General features: G+C 43.0%; 1 protein-coding gene across 1 annotated transcript in view; it reads right to left on the minus strand.

Annotated features, from left to right (window-relative positions):
• pip5k1bb (phosphatidylinositol-4-phosphate 5-kinase, type I, beta b) overlaps positions 1 to 22183 on the minus strand; it is a 31870-nt gene extending 9687 nt beyond the window's left edge. The window contains exons 1-7 of the mRNA XM_005922911.3: positions 21933 to 22183; positions 10944 to 11039; positions 10781 to 10843; positions 10150 to 10280; positions 7020 to 7137; positions 4866 to 5018; positions 3400 to 3699 (exon numbers count right to left, since the gene is read on the minus strand). Of these exons, the coding sequence (XP_005922973.1) occupies positions 3400 to 3699; positions 4866 to 5018; positions 7020 to 7137; positions 10150 to 10280; positions 10781 to 10843 (765 nt within the window). The 5' untranslated portion in view covers positions 10944 to 11039; positions 21933 to 22183. The remainder of the gene's footprint in view (positions 1 to 3399; positions 3700 to 4865; positions 5019 to 7019; positions 7138 to 10149; positions 10281 to 10780; positions 10844 to 10943; positions 11040 to 21932) is intronic.

Consider the following 22183-nt stretch of genomic DNA (forward strand, 5'->3'; position numbering starts at 1 on the left):
CACACACACACACACACACACCCAGAGTCAGACTGGTAGATGCACACACACTCTACAATAAACCCTCTCTGTCTCACTCTCTCTGTAGAGTAGAGTTCAGCATGAATTATTAATGCCTCGTGTTGTTTTGGCATTTGGGGGAGTATCAGGGGAGCTGGAGAGTAATGGAGAGGAGAGACTTAAGAAGAGAGCACATTTCTCGTATCGGTTATTTCTGAAATGTCACAAGCATTGCTCAAACACCATTTCTTCTTTTAACTAAACTCTGACTTTCCACATTCCCACATTCCCTGCAGGCTCTGGAAAAACAGCTGAACATTACTTTTTTTATCATAGCTATTAAAGGACAACTCTTTCTTCCACTTCCTCGTTCCCTCCAAAGCCCCCTATGCCCCCTGTTGCTTAGCTTCTGCCGACCCTTACTCTGCGTTCTGGTCCGCAGCCTCTCCTGCGGTGACGGGGTTAGCTGCTTACTCATGGAAATGGACAGAGATTCTGCTTAGAGGGCACTTTGCTTCCCGCTTAGGAGGCAAACGCAGGAAGCCATGACAATAAACTATACAGCACAGTCTCTGTAACAGCTGCTGCAAAACAGTCCAACTTGCATACACCATATAGGTTTTATAAACTATATACATTAATTTTATACACACACAGACAGCCAGTGCATCTCTGTTGTACTTTGAGCTTGTGAACTGCTTGCGTGCACTGCCAGGTTAAACATTAAGAAATCACTGAATTAGCCAGAAGGGAGGATGTCGGTGTCAGTGTGCTTAAGAAAACAGAACTTTGAGAAAGTCAACACACTGGTTAATGATAATGAGAAACACTCTAACCTGAGGAGATTACATAAGGCTCTGAGTTTATGGTAGCCTGACTGTAAGTCAACATCACAAGACCCAGATTTACCGCAAAACTCGAGATAATGTTTGACTTAAAAGGAGGGAAAGCAAGAGGTGATCACACCTGTTCATGCAGCAATCCTGTAAGAGGAATCAATTTCCCCTAAAGAGGAACAAACAACTACAAACTAATGCAGCAAAAGATTTTCCGTAAAACTGAGCTACCCATGTCATTACTTGTTTTCTGAGTATACAGAAATTAGAGGACACAGATTGTGTTACATAATAGGCTGATTTAAACACACAGCATCCCACTATTCATTAGCTTTAATTCTTTCAATAAAAACATCATGTTTGTTTCCTCTTCTTCCAAATAAAAAACTGAATCATTTACCCGAAGTTTGGTGTAAGGGAAGTCATTAAGTTGTTAGCTATATGGAGCCTCACGAGGTTGCCAGGTCTGGCAGGTTGGCACGACTCAGCAGGAACTTTGCCAGGAAGTCTTTCTTTTGCTGTTCCCTGAACTCATCTGATGTACCCATCAACACTTGCTGTAACATCCAGGTCTATTTCCAGGTTAAATACAGCAGGCTGTTAACATTTTTTTCCCCCCAAACACAAAGATTGAGGTCTAGATTTTCTGCACTTTGAAATGGCCCTTAAAACCATAAGTGGGCAATTAACTTTCCCAAGAGACCACATGACAAGCTGGGGCTGTTGTGAAGCGACACACCAAAAAGCCCAACTCAATTTTACTTATTAATTTTCTTTCTTTATAAAAGTGCTACTAGAAAGAGTCGTTCAGTTCAGTTACTTCTGTCTAAATCTGCCTTCAATCATTTTTAAAGTGTCCAAATCTGAAATTTGTCAGATTTGGACATAACGTCTGCCAGTTATCTGTGAACAAATCACTCCCTGTTACAGTCCCTTTCACTAAGGTCATTCCTGCCAGCTCCTCTGTAATATACTTGGGATTTACCTAAAATAATAAGTAACTGGCCTGTGTAATTGTCACTGGGTGGGATTGACACAGCCCTCACCCAGAGCCAAAGAGAAACACTCAAAATCATCTCTGTGTGTTTAGTCTCAGAATGGCGATTCAAATTGTACTCCTCAAACACACAAATGAGCTCTCCACAAGCAAAGCACACAGTCTTACCTCTGACCTCAGTAAATACATACTTACATACATGTCTTGTTAAAAAAACCTCTACACCCTGAAACTGTCTTTTTATTTTATTTTTAGTGCGAGCTGACATTTTCATATCGTATCATATCTCTCATAAGTGTTTCCACGAACATGTTTACAGTGAAGCTCCATTTGCTTGCACACATGTACATATATAGATTTAAAAAAAAAAAAACGAACAACAAAACCCCAAAGGTGACTTTAAAATAAAAGCACAACTAACTAGAGGCTGTCCGATGCCCAGGTCTGCTCTAACCTGATTATCTAGTGTTTGATCATGGTGTATAAATAGCTTCACAAATATGCCACCTCTCTGTGTTTAGAAAGGGTATTTTCCAAATGGAAACTTCTGCTGTAACCGACAATGAGCCAAAGGTTATGTATGCTTAGTGCTTTATTAGGGTCTTAATTCAACATTTCAGAAAGCTCTAATGTAAAAAAGCTTAATATACAGCCATTTGTTTTATGAGTTTATGGTGCACAACGTCTGAATTGTTGCCTTGGGAGGGGAACAGAGGGTGCAGACATCAGTACCACTTAAGTTTTGTGTCTTTTGCTTTTTAAAACCTAGAGGCTTCTTATTTAATCACAGCTATGGCCCACAAATCTGAAAATTTACTGTACACGATCCATCAGCCTCCATGACTAGCAACAATTCTTCCTAACTAATGTAATGCAGACAGACAAAGGGATATGAAAGGATGAAGTTTATGTGTTTGCAGCACAACGTTTTCTTTTTTTAAAGATTTGGTGAATCGCCAGAGCACAGCTCATGTCTCTTATTAAGCTCAAACTATCCTCCTTCAGTTGAACAATTTCACGGTGTCTGCATTAATACAGAGAAGAATGTGAGCCTTTAGATTGGAAGACTATCTTTGGACAGGGCTCTGAGTCTCACGCTACCAGGATCATGCCTTAATCACATTCAGTGTTTGGAGAGCTGTCACGTAGTGAAACATAGCCGTGCAAGGAAACAAGAACAGAGACCCGAGGCAAACTGAAAGTTTAGCTGAACACATTGTCTTTCCCTCTGTGGCAAAGACAAGGAAAATTCTCTTTTCAAAATATTTCGTCCCATCTAGGATACGAACTTATTATCCCAAAGCAGTATATAATGTGATTAAGTTACAAGGATGCATGTTGCTGGTGTTAGAATACATACCAACCCTTTAAAAAGATATATTTTCTCACTAGACTAAGATTTCCAGCTTGAAAGGATTTCACCAGGAAAGCTCCGTGCTATGAAACCAAAATGAGATCATCCTAGACTTCCTTATTTGTTGTAGGGAACAATAGAGAGCTTCCTGTCATGATACGACTGCCATTTCAAAGCCAGTCTGTGAGAAGAACATCCATAAAACTACCTACCCGACAGTCTCTCTGCAGAGTCTTCATGAGGTTGTTGTACGTCTCGGCGTCAAAGTAAAGCCCCTCCTCGTGCATGTCTTGAAAGTCCAAGTCTTTGTAGGTCGGACAGGCCTTCTCTCTCTCTTTCCTGGACGCTCGTCTCTTATAGGTGGATCCCTTCAGGTCGTATTTGTAGTGCATTTTGACAGAGCGAGGCAACACATTGTTCATCACCACCAATCGGATGTTGATGCCTCCAGACTGGATGCAGTACAGGCCGTAAAACTTGGGAAGCAAAGTGCGTGGATTCTGGTTCAAGTTCTGTGAATTTAGAGAAAGCACAGGGGTCGCAACGACGTTGAGTTTTGTAGACTGGGTGCATTTTTTAAAAGATATATTAATGTGTGAGATAAAAGGAAGCAGTTTGGTAACTAATTTGTGCATGGTCAGAATTATATTGCAGATAACTGTGACGTACCTACCCCAGATAAGGAGCTCTGTTAGTGTTTGTAGATAGAGCTATAAATTGTGGACCATCTGTTTAGTATTTCTACTACTATAAAAAAAAAAAAAAAATCTGTAGCTCCGCTGATTTAAAAGAAATAAAAAATAGACCTTTGCAGAGGACTTTAAACTTGTGCAAAGAGCAAACTTCTGTGTCAGACATATCTGATTTTCATGCCAAGAAGAGTGCTGAGTCTTCTGTTACGGCTCAGAGCACAGCAGTTTTCAGTAGAATGGCACATAGTGCCCAGTGAGCGTGCTTTTCGATTTTGCTATAACATTCAAGGAGTTGTCCAAACTGTCTCCCAAAGTTAGACTGCTGAGGGAAAACATTCAATAGACAACTCAAAATTTTGTGAGTGTATTTTTTTTTTCCACATTAACAAAGTCTTGGCTCAACACCTTCAATTCTTGCCAGATATGGTTCCCTGCGACTTTACCTTCTTCTCCAAAAAGAAAACATTCAAGTGAAGGGTTGCCGTTTTGACACAGTGGATCAGATCTAAAACACACTACTGGAGCACAAGTTTAAGTGGTCAGAACAGCACTTCTATGAAAGGATATATCTAAAAATAGCAAGCGGTGAATAGAAGTGGCGAATTGCTGCAGAAGAGGACTAACTGGAAGGGGAAGACTGCGTATGGTTTAAACTCCATATGTGGAAAACTTGGCACCATGTACACTCCATGCTTCACTGATGTCAAGCAGAATGTGGATGCAATAAATAAAAACATGAATAACAAAATGAACTGATCAAATTTTGGACTTTTATCTATGCAACTACCACTGTCCTCAGTCAAGTTGAATTGCTATTCAGGCTCCTAGTGCAGGAGCTAAAGAGCATTTTCACTCCATCTCATTTTTGCCTCTGAAGCATCTCATGAGTAATCACTCATTTAACACCGAGCGGGTTTTAGACACCAATCAGCAAGAATTTTCACATGCCATCACGAACTGTAATGAAGTAACATTAAACTTCTCACCATGTAGTATCCAGGTAGCAGCCTCTGGAGAAACTTGGCCTCCTTGTGCTGAACGGTTTTAATGATGAACTCATCGTCGCTGGTCAGGTAGAAGAGAGAGCCGCTGGCCCCGGGGTTGACCAGCTCAATCAGAGGCTCGTTTACCAGGGAGTACTGAGGAAGAGAGCCATAAACATTTCATATCTAATACATCAAATTCACAAATCAACTCTTTATGGTATAGCTTTGCACGCAGCAGAGCCGGAAACAGAGGTCCCTCGGCTGGTGCCATAAAATTGGAGGGCCGCTTTTGTAATGAAAAATCAGCCCCAAAGTCTACAGTTGTTCACATGCTTATCGGAGAAAGCAGAACCCTGTCTACATTTGTTTTATTGTTCCATTAATGCCAGCTCTGCTTCACATCAGTCTACTGTTTATCTGTTTGCCAAACTTTATAGGCGCCCACGGACATGTGAATCTTCCTGCTAAGAAACGAGAGCCTCCGTCCCGCAGTGCCCATCTACATACAAGAACCCGCAAGACTGTAGAGAAGCGTTAAGATATTAATCAGTGCATTATGAGAGCCACATTTTCAAAAGAGAGAAACACTGGAGGCATCCACTCTCCCTCTCCAGAGACTCTTCCACTTGATGACCATCCACAGTCACGTTGCGTTACCAGCACTATTTGCACTGAGGCTGGCTGTGTATGCGTGTCCACATTCTCTCCTAATTAGACACCGCAGTGTGGCCTCCGCCTGAATGAATTCATCATCACCTCAAGGACATCAGTCATTAGCACTACTCCTCAACGCTGGCGGGCCTTACGCCATCAACCCTCTTCGGCCTTGAAATAACTTTTTAATCTCCGACTCTCTTCTGGAGCTTTTTGTCTCTCATCTATGCAGAAAAGAATCTGGCCATCAAAAGGAACAATGTAGCCTGATGGGTTTAGGAAAGACTTCGAGGCATAAGGAACGCAGGAAGATGCCGCCACAGCAGGATAAAGGTCAGAGGAAATCACACCTTTTTGAAATCTAATTTTATTTATATACAGGTAGAGTATCAATTTAGCATTAAATTAGAACTGTCAAACGTTTGAAATGAACACCAAAGACTTCAGCCAGGGAATATTTTCACAGACAAAAACACGTGCAAACGAGCAAAAACAAAAACATGAATCACACAAAATGCTTCTGTCTAAATGTCAAAATGTGTGCCTGTGAGTCTGCTGGGAAATCACTGCATGTGTGAGGATTACAGCTGTGCTAATGAGGGCACATGCTCTGTCATTATTAGCTCCAGTATCTCCACCACCCCAATGTTTTGCCTTGACTTCAGCCTCCTGGGGACTGCAGCATTACTGAACCTATTGGATTCTACATTAGTCAGCATTTAGTTGGTGGAAAGAAATTCCAGACAGACAAAAATAACGAGGAATTCTCTCTTCTTTATCAGACTTACAACTGATTATCTATGTCAGTTTGTGACGTGTGCATGTAAGAACCAGGTGAATCTCGCTGTAACACAGGAAATCTCAGCCTGTGTGGTTGTTTCTTTGGCTGCCCACTCCTCCTACACAACCAGGGAGATGACAAATCAAACTTGGCATGTAGAACATCTTAAAAATGCATCTACGTCATTACGTAGACTGGCAACCGCCTAGCAACAGCCTTAAAATGATGCGATTTCAGCATTTGCCCCTGTAACACCTTACGTTGAATGTGAAGTTATAGCACCTAGCAAGCAGTTAGCTGAGCTTTGCATCGAGGCTGGAACAGGTAAAAAAATCTAAATCCAATGTCATAGATCTCACTAATTTATAAAAATGATCTCTGTTTAATCTCATAAACAGCAGTGAGTTTATGCGGGTTATGTGCAGGGAAATACTGGGCAGGCAGTCAGTGACAGGAAGTGACTCAGCATATTTTCTTAAATGTCCTTTTTTTTCCTTTAAGTCTTGAAAGTAAAAACTTAAAATGACCTTTTTTTACCCCCTTGAATAGGACCAGCAGGTTCATTTCAGTTGCTGTGCTGAGAAATGAGAGTGCACTAGATTTGCTTCCTGTGGCATGGCTCCATACAAATGAGGTGGTGATCCAGACGGAGCTGAGGTCTGGATTATGAGCATGAACACAAATAATGACCTGCAAGGTCTGCCAGGTTTTAGTCTTACCAGGTAGTCATCTGGCTTGATGCCGAACAGATCTCTGAAGTAGCGGAAGGCCAGCGGGGCGTACGTCTTGAAGCGGAAGTCAGGATAGTGATGTGCTGGAGTCAGGTTGCTTCCCTCACTGGTAATATTTGACCAAGACAAGATGAGACAAACACACAAACGGGTATATTAGATACATCTTTCAACACTAACTGACATGAAATTTAAAAAAGAAGCTTTAACATTACAAAAGGAAACATGTTAGTGTCAGTAACACAGATGCATTCTCGCGCCCCCTGGAAAACTGGCACTACCGGGGGAAATGAACACCAGCACCTAATCTTTGTGCCTGGTATCTACGCTATTGACTCTGGGTAATTTTATCAGAGGGCCCTTGTATTTTCTTCCATTCCTGCTTGAACAGGCTTCAGTAAGTCCTCTATGGGAACCCAGATTCACCAGCATTGTGCTAACAGAGATAGGTCTGTATAGAGTTCTTCGCCTGGAGACTGAAGATGGCTCTAATTACTGGATCGAACAATACCAAATAAAAAACATGCACTTCAGCTCAAATGGGGAGAAAATGGCTCAAATAAAAAGGTGTAAAACCAAATAAAATGAGACACAATAACCTGCATGGTTTTTTTTGTTTTTTGCCAAGCGTGGAGTGGGAGACGTTTCCAGACGGGCTTCGACAAAGGCTGACCCTGTTTCTAACTAACCTAACCCATAATCCTGTAAGTACATTGGATAAGGGTAGCGTGAGTCAGCCGTCGAGTCTTTTTTTAAAGCTAAACTTTCATTGGAATCAGTTTTGTAGTTGCAGAAATAGGTTAATAAAGGTTTTGTTTCCCAGGGCACCTCTAAATCTGGTTACTTGGAAGCTGCTCTGGGTAGAGAGGCCCCTTTGTTGTTCCCTGCGTGTGCTATATTCAGTGACACGGAGGCAAGGCGCAGGTGTAACACTATATCTGTGATCACACAACAATGGCATTTGAATGGTTTGTTTAGTGCGCGAGGACAACGGGAATCATTTGCCACTGATTGAGAGTCTACTTAAAAGAAAAAAAAACATTAAGCAACACAAGCGCCCGGAAAATTTTCAGTCTAATCAGGGATTCATCTCCCTCTCTGTGTCTGCGTGAGTCTGCGGAAAGGTGTGAGACAAACTGAAAATTAAGCGTGTGGGAGTCAAAGCGACATCTCCGTTTCCATCGTTTAGTCACTTGTTCAGGGTAGTCCTGCGGTGGGAGGAAAGAGAAGGGTTTGTGTGCTATTACAGAACAGAAGATAAATGCTGAGGGAAAGCAGAAAGAATAAAATAGGAAACGGTTATGTCAGAATAAAGATGTAAGACATTCATTTTCTCCCCTCACTCATTACACTCTGTTTGTTCTGTCTTGTGTAATTTTATTTTCTTCCTAACAACATGGCCTAGATTCTCTCTCCCCCTGTGAAAAAGGTGGCCCTGGAGACTGCCACCACTTTCATTTTAATTCAAACTTGGGCTGGATGAAACAAGCCTCATTTTAAACCAATTCTCGCTCGTCATTTTGCGCTTCAGAGCCTCAGCTAGTGTTGCCAACTCCTCAGTAAGGAAAATCGCTATTGGTTGTCCTAAAAGTCGCTAGAAGTCGCTAAATGACGTCATCGCCTAATTTGCATAATTGGTCATGCTAATCTAAATTGTAACCTATGTTGTTGGAGAGAGAAATAACATCGTGGAAGAGACATAAAGTGAGTAAAAAACGTCCTAAATGCATTTAGAGTTTATTTAGAACTACAAATTAAATTTCTTTTAGCAATTATTGGTTTTTTTAATGTCACAATTCCACCCCTGCTCCTTTACCTGGGCTTGGACTGGCAAAAGTGACCCGAAATAGGCACTCTGGTGGAGTTACTTTGTGTGTGTGTGTTTATAAGTAGTTTTAAACCTTGTGATCCACAAAACTGCATAAGAGTAAAAGAGTAAAAGAAGAACTGACTGCGTTACAGCACCCGCTGCTTGTTGAGAGTAAAAGCGATACGCGCTTTCACGTCTGTTTTTAGCGACTTTTTTTAGAAAAAAAGTCGCTAAGGGGTCTGAAAACTCGCTAAATATAGCGACAAAGTCGCTAAGTTGGCAACACTGGTCTCAGCGAGAGATGTGGAGTTTTCATCAAAGTCTTGAAAATCATCAGGGCCTTTATCAGTCAAACACAACAAGAGCTTTGTTTGGCTGTTGCTGAGGAGCAGGACTGGTGTGCGTGCCAGAAGGAGGTTTGCATAAACCATGCCCAGTTTGCATATCCTGGTGCAGCATCTCTAAGGTAAACCACAAAGTACATCCTGATAGGACTGTAATTCTCCTCCTGACGTCCAAGGGTTAAACACAACATTGAATGACCTTGGATGTATTTACACTGGGATGGACAAACAGCAACTAATAGACATCTTTTGCTCAGCTGCTCCTGATTTAATTTGTTTTTGTAGTTCCTCTACAGCTCTAAAAGAAAACAAAAACTGATAAAGTATGTGCCGCAGCATCAGCTGTGTGTTAATAAACCATATGTGTGGACATAAGGCAACACTTTCGATGAATTCCTCGTCCTGCTTTAGATTATATAAAGCATTTCTTTGAGCTGATGATGTAATTTTGAAGATAGCTCAGCGGCGCGCCGCCGTACGTTTTGCTCTGTGGCAGTTAAGAGGCACACAGTAAGCTGATTCCACAGTTCTTGGCAAGATAATCCACTAGAATAGTTTTATCCCTGCGTCATGACTTAGACTAGCAAAACTGTTGATAAATGATGACGCTGGCAGTTTGAGGTGGTACCACATTTTCTTTGGAGTGGATTTCGAGCGCATGTAGTTTCCACCGAGCGGGATTAATAACAGCGGTTAATGTTTTTCATTCGAGATCCAGACATATAATATTTGCGGAGGCCGTCCAGGCGAAGCGTGCCCTTCACTCACTTCCCATTCGTTCATTCACAGCCAACCTACACACAGTCTGTTTTTACGAAGCAGCTCTCCTATTCACCAAGTCCTGCAGATAAATAACCTTGAGCTTACGCGACAAGGACACAAACCTTCAACGCACAAAAACACATATGCTGAGAGAGTGTTTCTGTGAATGTAACACTGTGGATGTGCGTGTGGGATCACTGACCTGGGCAGAAAGACACTCTCCACCACATAGAAGTCTTGCATAAGAACATCTCTGTCAGGCTTGGAGGTGAGGTTTCCCACTGTATAGCCAATACCAAGCTGAATGGCTCCCTTTAACGCCGAGGATGTGGTCTGGATGGGAAATTCGAAAAGAAAATATCACATTAGTCTAGCCGTGGCACACTTGCTCCCTTGTTTACCCTTTGATTTGATTTGAAATATGAGAATTTCCACACAAACACATCCAAATGCACTTGCAGACTTGGACACAAATCCAGTTTGTGTTTTTATTGCATGACACCTCTAAAACATATTTCCCCAAACCTGAACAGAGGTAGCTAGTATAAAGAAATGCATTATGGGTGAATCTTAAAAAAAGAAAAGAGAGAGATGTTTCCATAAGGAGTGACGTCTAGAGTACAAGAAAGAAAACAAATGTACCCAGCACTTGACTGACTGCTGGCAGCTGGCTGTGGGAGGGTCACGACATAATGTGCTGCAGAAGGAGTTAAGGGACTCGAGTGGCTCAGAAGCAAAAGCTGACTCTAAACAGCAGCATTTCCAAGTAAATGTTAAGGGATCGTGCTCATATTCATCATAACATGAAAATGTTACCAAACACACTCTTTTACCTTCTTGTAGGTTTTCTCTGAGCTCCGATTCCCTCCTGTCCCATTTTCTGTGGCCGTAGACATCTAAAAGTGACACAAAGTCATTCAGGCAACAAACTATAACACCGTAATTCTTGTCAATTGTCGTATCACTCTAAAATTTACTGAGCAGTCAAAAGCATACCTTGCTTAATGAAAAGCTGTGCCTGACGAGCAGCAATCAGGGCAGCAGCTCTTGATTGTCAGGCTGAGCAATCATCAGGAGTTGTCACAGGACCTTCTGTAAGAGAACGGGTGCCCAGTAAGTTACTATAAAATATTTTTAAAAAGGCACTGACATTGCATTAAAGTAAGTGAATCTTGCTGATTCTGCTAATCTCCACCTGATAAAAAAGGCACTTTAACTCTGACAGTCACTCCTGACTCATGAGATGTACATCTGTGTTTTGTAATAAACAGAGTTCTGCTCGAGTGCCGTGTTGGAGAAACAGTCCTTTCCTGCCTGTCACTTCAACACCTCACAAATCACAGCGTGCAGATACAGAAATCTTGTTACACTTTAATCTAATCGCCGGCTTCTCTGTTTTCATATTGCCTCCATATTCAAGACTTTGTACGTGCAGAACAACACCTCATAAAGGAGTGGAGCTGCACAGCGTGTCACTGCCCGGCTTACAGCTCATCCAAGTCCTCCCTGAGCCACAAAGCACCAGTCTGTCTTGTTTCTACGTATGCTCTCCATGAATTTTCTACTCCTCCTTAAAATGTGTCTGTTTTTCTCCACTAACACTCCCAGAGAAAATGAGACAGAGTGGCGTAAGTCATTTAAATGTTGCCTCAGGACACACTGAGAAGAAGTGAGGAGTAAGAGCACTTGCAAAAGTTGGACTTTGACAAGCTCTCGCAAGGCTGCAGTCACCACATCACCTGCATATAAATGCGCCTGCTGTTACTGGAGCTTTGAGTATCGCACATGTCTTGCTGCCCTCATGCCCTGCAGTCACCTGTTTTGTGACCAGCTGTCACATCATCATCACATCATCGCCATGCAGTGGAACACTAATTGAAAAAGTCTTGTTTGTGTTTGGTTCTTGCAAAGTAAAATCCTTGCAATATGTTGCACCTTTGTTAGAAATAGTCTCCAAATGGGAGTAAGGTGCACTTGGACGAAAATACGCTCACACACAGAGATTCAGATATTGAGAGGGTAGCAGACACTCAGCTCTTATCTCCAGACTGGCTCCTGATCTGCACACCAGCTTCTCTGTTGCTATAAACACATAAGAGACAATAGCACAGACCACAGAGACCATCCTGGCTAGAGGCTTACTCGGTCTTATTCTGCCTCTGTGAATCATTCATAGCTTTTATATCACCTTAAAAACAATTTCCTTCCTTACGAAAAGGACACGAGCACATTCGCTCACACAACAAACCCAATATGGTTTTTTGTGCGAGCTCCTGTTTTTTGTAAAGCTCACGTCTGTCATAAAATCCTGTTATTGATCTCGAGCCTCGTCAGTCAGTGTAATGAGGTGCTGATCCACCTGAGCCTTTACACTATGTGCCCTGAGCCTGAGGAATGTTAATAAGCCCGTAGGCAGGCCTGTCTGGCTCTCAGCTCAGCACCGGCCTGAGTGTCAGTGTCAAAATGAATTGTGCGGACCTCTCTTTCGCTCTCTCTCTCGCGCTCCAGCCACCTCTCCCTCACCTGACCCCACAACCCAGCTGGTACTCTAACAGACTGCTTCGAGAACAATCCACGAGAGGCCCGCAGCTGCAGTGAACAACAGCAGGTCTCTTGTTCACCTCTCAACAAAAGAGAGGCAGACAGATGGTCGGTAAAAATGGACGGAGGATCCTAATCAGGAGCGTCTCACCGCTGTCAAACACTCCCATCCCATGGTAAATGCCACTCACACAGGACTCTAACGAGGAAAACAAGAGTACACTGTACACGTGTAACACAATACCTCGTGTTTCACAATTACATTAGACGACCTCGCTAACACAAAAACGCAGCTTTGTTAAATCAATGCCTCTGGTAGACAGTGGATGTGGATATTTGTGGTCTTGGGCGAGAACCAAATGGGGAAAGTGATCCAACGGGTCAATAAAAAGGAAACTTAGTACATGAAAGCCTGAGTCTGAATGGAAAACTCACACAGGCGCGTGCATAGGGAGTTGATATTTCTATGCCTTTGTGAAAAAGCAAGTAAGGTCAAAGATAGTCTATGTTACGATAAGACTTTGCAATGACCTGAAGAAAATTCCTAAGCAATGCAGGAAATGTCATTCCAGGATCAGCTTTCAACAACTTGATAAACTAAACGCAGACATTAAAGCCATTTAGTAAAACATTAAACTTTTTCCCTGACTTACCACAACTTCATTATGAAACGTTACTTTTCGAGCACCGTGTCCTTCCCTTCTTGTGAAGCTTTTTTTGTTTGTTTTTTTTCTTTCTAAAACTTTGCATTTACCTCTCATCTCTCCCTGAGCCTCACTGTACGTAAACAACTCCATTCCCACTCGTCCCTACAGCCTTGTCAGAAACTCTACCACCCTTCAAACAAACACACTTGAGTGCAGATCAAACACTGGCTCTCATGCCGTATCTCCTCCGCGGCTTCGGGGTTATTGCCAAGGCTGCCATTCTGCCCCTGTGGAAGTCAAATAGCCACTCTGCAGCCAAGGCAGACCTTGCAAGGAAAATATGTTGCAGAGAGCAGACGTGGGCTGTCTGGTATGATGATTATGCAGATTGAATAAATCTAAGCTGTCAAAAACTCAAAGTAGCTGTGCTAATATTCCCTCAATGATCCCAGCGGGCAAACCAGTAGTAATAATAAAGGCAGTGGTCAGGCAGATCAATCAACACATCATTAACCATGCTACGGAAATTATACTCTCTTCAAAATGATCTATATCTACCAGTGCCCTTCAGTAGAATAGCTAGGCTAAAATTAGGACAATCTGGATCACAATCTTTTTCAAAACCATCTGACTGAATACCTCACAGCCTTGAAGTCATAGTCAACAAGGCTCCCACAGTCTCCATCTCCAGAGATATCACATATGGGTTCCTTTTGCTCTGCTTCAGTCCCCGGATACTATTGGATTACTGCTGCAGATTGGAGACATAATGGAAAATCAATAGCAGAGCAGCAATGCTGAGCTTCAAGGACTGGGCTGCTGGGCTTTCATGACCCATGCAATCCCACAACTCAGATGTTAGATAAGCACCGAGATCTGGATTTGGGTGGATACAATCAAGAAGATGCACGGGGAGCCAGCTTAGTCAGCCTGAAGGGGATCAGCTTCATCAACTTAAATGCTCTCATCCTTCACAGAAACTCGGGATGTAGGGCATTCAAAAAATATATACTCAATATTCCCAATAAATACACAGAGAAAAGGCTCATTGTCTGTATGCATCTGTCATGTGGGGCAGTGATCATTATACTTTTGATACCAGTGCTCTTTTGGTGTGTCAGTGTGATTACCTAAGGACTTTGTTACCCCCATCTTGATACAGTAAGGCAGACAAAGACCATAACAGCAAGGAAGAACTACAGTTTAGCATGTATAGATACATATAGGTTTTCTGGTCCAATGCACGCACGCACACACACGCACACACGCACACACACACACACACACACACACCACACGCACACACGCACACACACGCACACACAAATACAACAGAAGAAGCCATTATAAAAGAAGCCAGGTATCATTTTGACCTGTTTTTGGCACGTTGTGTTCCATATTTTACGACGTGCTCTGGAGGTACGTTTCTTTTCATCTTTGCTCAGATGTAAAAGCTGTGATGCTGCTTCAGAGTAGTGTTTGTCCCTGAACACCAGGCACTATGCGGCACTGCAGAGCTTTCCAAGTGTTTGCGTATGTGTGCAGCAGGAAGGCTACATGATGAAATCAGATGTCGTGTCCAAATTCATGGGCTGCATCCTCCTGAAGCCGCATTTGTAGACCGATTACGTCACAGCGACGCGCCGAAGGCTGTCCAAATTCGTAGACCCCTCCGAATGCAGCCGACAAATGCGTCCTCCTTTTTCCGAATTTGAAGGATGGGTCGGGTGTGTCCTTCGTGGCCCACCATATCCCAGAATTCATAGCGCGGCCCAGCCAAGCTCCAGTTTCCAACAATGGCGGCCGCTACTAAGTTTTAAAATTACTCTTATTAATCTTTCTGGGTCACAAAATAAACTTTTAACATATTTTCAGGCGAGAAAGTAGCTGTGTAAACATCAAATATCTGCTCGGTTTATCAAGATATCGCATCTTTGCTAAAGTGCTTCGACGTTTTCGGAGACGTCTGCTACCCACCAGCTCGATAGCTAGCCGGGAGCTCGAGGGTTACTGATGCGGCCGAGAATGGCACAACTCCCGGCACATCATTTTCAGATCACCGCGGACTTTCGCTGCTCGGGTTAAACGTTGTCAGCCGGTGATCAGCTGATCACGGGGCCGGGGTTAAAAGAGAGACGCCACCCACCTGAGCTCCGAAACTCTGCCAACGTCAGTCTCCGCCTGATTCAGCAACCGTGAGTGATTATCCCTTCAATCCTTTTTCTCTTCCCAGCTCCGCTCGCTCTCTGTCGGTAACGACCGTTCCGAAGCCACGCTTCGTGCACTGATCGTTACTAGAATAACTGTGTGCCTGCTCCAAACCCACCGCTAGCCTTCGCCGCGCTTGGGTCTAGCCAGCACGCCACACGGGCACGCCGAATTACTGTGTGTAACCCGCCCGGCCGTGACAAACGTAATATATAAGTCACTTAGACAACCTAAAAATGTTATTGTTGGGCTTTTTTCAGTGTTTTGTTTGTTCGTGAGTAAATCGGTTTGGCTGAGATTAAAGTTATTAGATTAGATAAAATAAAACTTTATTAATCCCCCGGGTGGGTTCCTCCTTGGTTTTTACACAGCTGACTAAACGTGAAACAGAAAACTGATTAAACAGAAGTGTGAGATGGCCGAGAGTTTACTCCAGTGTCCTGTTATATTTTAGACAGCAAGGAGCAGACGGCTGAGTTTATTAAACTCCACCGACACAGCGGTGACGCTAATCAGAAGGCTAGACCGTCCAATTTCACGGCCGTTTACTTCCGGCCTACCCGATCTTCTGAGGACCCGGCCCACGTAGACCGCGAAGGCCGGGTCCTCAGGAGGATGCAGCCCATGAATTTGGACACGCCTAGACTAAAACGGCAGCCCACAAAGATGGCCGACAGGCTGGAGTAACAAACAGGTAGGCTACATGACATTTGATGGCAAAAGTGGCCAAAAAGCGTGGCTAAATGAAAAGACACAGGTCAAGCTGAAAGAAAATATTTCGGTTAATTACTGATATTAAGCCTGTATGTTACCATGAAGGGGCAACCTCCAGGCTGAAAGCCACCATCTCTGAAAACAAGTCGATTGAAATTAAACTTCCATCTTAAAATAATCAGCTGGTACAAAAAAACTGTGACAATACTGACCTGGATCTCCAGAGTTTGTGGTGTTGGTGCCTTTTGGAGCATTTTCAAGGTGAATATCTGAAACTAATATGGCTTAATGTGCTGTTATTTATATTAACAGCACATCAGAGAGTGGGCTCTCCAATTTTTTTACTCTTTTTAAAAATGTTTTCGATGTCTTTACACTAATTTGCAAGTACAGGTATTGATGGCTGTGTGATGCACCACAATACAGTCTATAGGTGAAACTTGCTAACATTAGCTGATAACTGAGCACTGCAGTCTCCTGTTAAAACATGGTCACCTGGGGTTCAAAACAACCAGGACTGATTGATAAAATGTGCTGACGTTTTAAAAACAGCACTCCACTACCCAACGAGGAAAGCCATAGTGGCTATGGCCATCTTTTAGATACAGTCTATAGTAAACATGTGCATAATGTATTAGATGTTGATGGAAAGTAAACACTGAACACTGAGGTCTATTCATGAGGTTTACACTGATAAAGTTACCAGAAGAACTTATTTGGATTACAAAATAACAAACACCGATCTGTTTTAACATCTTCATGCTGCAAGGAGAGCCCTGACACAAGTGTAAAAAATGGGAGCTCCCTTCACTGAAAGCAGCTACCATCAATCACACAAGTACAGCGTGTACTGAACACAGCATCCTTCTGAATCCTAAAAAAAACAAGTTTCAGTGAGCTCGGCAGTGTGCATGTGGGCACAGTGATGTTCCCCTGACCATGCGTTCATCTCTAAACCTACATTTTATTCTGTGGTATTGCATATTAGCATGGTGTTTGACCTTTTGATGACAAGAAATAAAGCAGAAAAGAAGGTGGGTGGGATTACACCTACAGAGTGGCCTGACCTTTGAAATGCAACATGAACAGAAGAAACAAGCTACACGGGGCGAGGGACGTATGACAAAAGATGGAGGACAGCGAGAGGCAGAGATTCTGAAAAGCTGTCTTGTAAACGTGTAGTCGGGAGTTATATTAAGTTTTATTCCATGTAAACCCCCTTTTCTTGAGAGAAGAGATAAATCTGTGGTAATAAAGTCACAAAAAATGTCTCCATTGCATTATATAAGACAACTTGAGCAAGAGGAAACCCAGGGAGAAGATTCGGTCTATTTGTAATTCAGAGAGCGTCTCGTTCTAGCTCCACTCTGCATGAGAAGCTGTGAGGAGGAGGTCACCCTCTGTGTCCAGTGTGTCACATGATTCAGCTGAGGGCATGGGGGAGGTGGGGAGAAACATAGAGATGAGTTAATGGACAGAAAACAGAGACAATGTTCTTTAAAGGCACAGAAGCAGAGACGCTGCTCCGATGGGACGGTACAGTACAGCACGGCTGTACAGAACGTCCTACAGCAGGCTTATTATGCTTAACTACCAGTGATAACTAACCACAGCGAGCCTCTGCTCCCAACGTCAAGGCCCATGGATATCGTTACCATATGGAACAGAAACAATAGGAGACAGACTTGCCCATGTCAGTTTTACTAAAGCCTGCACTGTAGTCCAAAGGTCCTCATATTTCCCTTTAAGCCGAGAGAAGGCGTTTTATTACCTATGCATATCACAAACGTAAATGCTCTACTTCTGAGAATCCATAAATGATGTACTTCTCTGAAGTAGACTGTCACATGATTAAAAGGGGAGTATATGGCCAGGCCTTTATTGACCTGAAGTCACAGGTTACTAAAAAAAATAAATAAATGAATGAATTAAAAAAAAATAGAAGATTTATACTTTGACGACCGTCTCCATTCTCTCAACTCATTTCTACTTCCTGCCATCTCGCTCTGGCGCTCTAGTGTCCCCCAAGTGGGCCTCTGCAAACCTCGTCATTATCAGGGCATGAGAGTGGGAGGGGGCCGCAGGGGACTCAGCCGGCCCAAAACAACAACAACAAAACATCACAACCTCCAAATAATCGGAATTCCTGCGATGCTGCCAACGGATCGCTCTGCCAGCAGCCTCCAACCGGCCAACACAACCACTAATGGTTATGCAGTGTAGAAGAACTATGAGCCAATTATGTCTGCAGGTCTCCTTTTTTCCCACTCTTTCAAAAGCTGGTGCTGACGTGCCGCTCGCCCACAGAGATGGGAATTCCCATTTGGAGGTCATTAAGATCAAAACGATAATACCGGGAAGTTCTGCATCTGCTGCAAAGTACATGAAGACACCATCGCGGCGATGATCGCTGACGTTCTTTTAAAGATTATTTAAGTGGTTTAACTAAAAGAGCAACAAGGATGAGGGTGACGATCTGGAGATAACACATTAACGCTTTGAATATTGTGAGGTTTTCTTTCCATGCGGCAAACAACATGTGAATGTAGCTGAACTGTCATGAAATGCAAGTGAAGAGATCTACAGACGCCTTTTTTTAGGGCTCCATGCCTAAAGTAAATGATCAGATGGTACAATTGATGATGTGTCCCTTTAACTATCAGTTTGACTTATTTCACTTTGTATGAGAAGAGAAAAACTAAACTAAACACTTTTGATCCTGTGGTCTGCCAGGCAAACCTGAACATATTTAATAAATTTGAACTTTTCTGTTCCTATTGCGTATTCTCTTTGCGGTTTTTCCTCTTTCTTAGTTCCTGTATCTAACAAGTCACCTGGGGAGATGATTACCTCTTTGCTTATAACTCACAAAGTTTAAAGGGTGTGGCACAAAAATAGATAAGAGACTCTAGATTTAATGTTCTCACTGCCGCTGGTGGCCGTCAGTAGCAGGCCTATGTGGTATGTGCTGACACGAGTGGAGCCTGGCCAGTGAATGAGGACAATAAAACAGAACAGAAAGAGAGGGCGAGCCCACACTCTGCTCAGGAGGTCATGCTGGGCAGACGTATGGAGCCTAAACCTCCAAATATGACTCGAGTGTGTCTGACTGGCTTGTTTGAAGGACATACATTGTTTTATTCACCGTCATCTGTATTATAGATGGATACCATTTAGCTCATTTTCTCTGTCCGTGTTAACTTCACAACCAAGGAGACTTTTTAAACCCGGAAACTTGGTGCATGTCAGATATTTAGACTCTCAAATGATACCATTATCTGCCTCAAACATGTAGCCAGACTATACTAAAGATACTTCAGCTCTGGTATTTGGTCACTTTGACCCAGTGTATTAAATTGTTAATTTAGTAATTGATTAACCAAAAAGACCAACCAATAAAAAAAAAAAGTAAATAAATTTCCAAACAGAAACTTTGCTTTGTAGTTTTTCTACTGTACTAGAAAAACTACAAAGCAGTTTTAACCCCATGAGGAGCTGAAGGGCAGAATACCGCTCTTCACTACACTTACTTCAGTACTTCACAAGCAACAAAGCAGGAATTCGCTTGGATTTCGCTACAGCGGAGCATTGAGCAGAAGCAAGAAAAGGCTGACATGGTGTCGGATAACCCAAGATGACAAACTCCAGAAAGAAAGCAAACACTCCCGTTATGCTTTCAGCTCGTTGCAACTGGAGCGCAGCATGTTAGACAGCTTCAAAACAGACTGCAGACAATAGTGAGGGAGGATCCTCAGAGAGAAGAGCTAGAATGGCTGTAGTGGGAGGAGAGGTTGCACTGAACACACACAAACATTACAAGGTACCAGATTTCATTTTCACAACACAGTGAGACTTTTTTTTCCTCTAATCTGAACATGTTGAATGTGACCAGTGTGCCACACAGGGGTGTGGCACACTGGTCACTCAAACCATTATCAGGAATGAGAGCGCTGCGAGCTAATGTTCAGACCACTGACTTATGTAACTGTCTTAATGAGTCTCATACGCCTGTTATTTTGGTCATATCACTACTCGAATCCCATGGTACAGTACGATCACAGTACACAGAGTGCTCTTTGACCCATAAATCACAAGACTGAACTTAAAAACCCTACAGCTGGTAATTGTGCTACCTTTTTACACAGGGTGCTCATATATTTGGGGAAAAAAAGCTGTATGAGTGCCCTGTGAGGCCCCTCTGCAAACAAGTACCTCTGTTTAATTACTGAAGTAAGAAAGAATCCGGTAAAACTCCAGGGAAAGACACAAAACTGCAGAAAGTCACAGAATCATCAAATATGATTTGTGTTGACAGTTTGGGCTTCGCGGTGCTGAGGCACTTCTGCTGCCACTCAAATGGAAAACATTATGTAATGCACGAATGCATCTCACTCTTTTCAGTGCAAAGGCAGCAGGCAGCACAGGACAGGAGCACAGGTGTTACTCCCAAGGAGAGAGCAGGGGATTTGCATGAGCCATTTTCCTGTCAAAAATCCTGCGGCAAGCTGGTCAGCCTGGACAAACCCCACCTGTCTCCCAGTCAAATGAAGCAGGAACAGGAAGTTAATGAAGAGATTACACATTTATATATAGATGCTTTGTCTTTGTAGTATAGGCCAGCTTGGAGCTAGTCAGATTTGACTGATTATTCAAATTAGCGTCTAATTTCTGCAATATCTCAAGGACCAATGAGAAGATATTTGAGCAGCATTTGTTGCTTTATGAACCACAACGTGAATAACACCAGAAGCATTTCCAAAAGGAGGAATTTATCATCAACTGCTCCTCATAACCGAGAGAAAACTGCACTCTTATGCTTCCCATGTGATTATTCACAGCAACAAAGCAAAACTCAGTGAAGTCAATCATATATCACGTAAAAAAGAAACTCGTTAGCTGAGCCGCAACTAAACAGTATCTAAAGCAGCCTACAGGTTGTGGCTCTTCTTCTTTTGGACTCTTAAAACTGTTTCACAGTGGTCGCAGCTCAGGCCTTTGGTGTGGAGGCGCATCGGGATGAAAGGGGCTGTCTGTGAGGAGTTCAGCTGCCAAATACCAGCAGAGAAATGTAGCACCTCGCTGTAGAAAGAGCAGTGAGAACGTGACAGATGCTGAGGCGCGGGCCAGCACGTACAGAGAGAAATTTGGTGTTTTGCATGTCAAATGCAGGAAAGGTTCCTGAGAAGTGTATCCACGTGCCAGGCCATGAAATGTGGAAATCTAATTGTCGTTCACCAGGCTCTCAAAACACACACAGGAAGTTAAAAAGATCACTTCACCCATTAACTGTCATCACATTTCGAACCACACTTTCCTTGCTCCATCCTCAGTTGCACAACTTCCAACTATGCTTGCCTCATTTCCCATCAAACTGTCTGTTTCTCTGTAAATGTGCAAGCCCAGGCTCACATGTGCAGATACATGAGGGGAGGAGGACTTCATTTAATAGAAAACGGCTATAAAATATATATAAAGGAAGACAGAACTGTAGAGCAGCACTCATCTAAATAAAATCAACAAGATTTACATTCAGAGTGAAGGATGGAATTCACCTGATGTCACACGTGAACTTAGCATGAATATGTTAAGAAGATCTAAAATTATGACTCTTTCGGCAGAACATATCTTTTCTTTTTTTTAAAACTGAGTTATTCAGAGAAATGACACCTCCACCTCTTTATCAGACTACAAACGGAGCAGCTGGCTGACTCGCACACCTGCAGTTGTTCACCTGTCGTGACAACACCTGAGAACTGACGCTGTGAGACACAATGTCCACAAGGTTGTAAAAGATGTTGGGTGAACATCTGTGTCGGTGGCTACTGTCATTTTGTTTTCGTCTGTACGAATCTTTGGTGTGACGCATCAAACTCACAGTAATCGTCTTCTTCTTCTGCGCAGTCTTGTGGAAATATTCCCGTCTGAGCGGCTGCTGCAGTCTTTACCTTTCTGTTTCTTCAACGCGACTCGCCACCGATACAAAACTGCGGTTTAGAGTAGGACACGCAGCGTTTATTTCCACCGCAGGCTGGCTATGAACTGAGTCCTCCTCCTCTGCCGAGCAGACCTGTGTCGTGTGTCTCTGCCTCCCAGCCCTGCCTCTTTACAGCCGTGCCATTCAGTGCG

This window comes from Haplochromis burtoni, unplaced genomic scaffold (genome assembly GCF_018398535.1).
Source record: "Haplochromis burtoni strain Fernald_Lab_line unplaced genomic scaffold, NCSU_Asbu1 Contig_63, whole genome shotgun sequence".
NCBI classification, from domain to species: Eukaryota; Metazoa; Chordata; class Actinopteri; order Cichliformes; family Cichlidae; genus Haplochromis; species Haplochromis burtoni.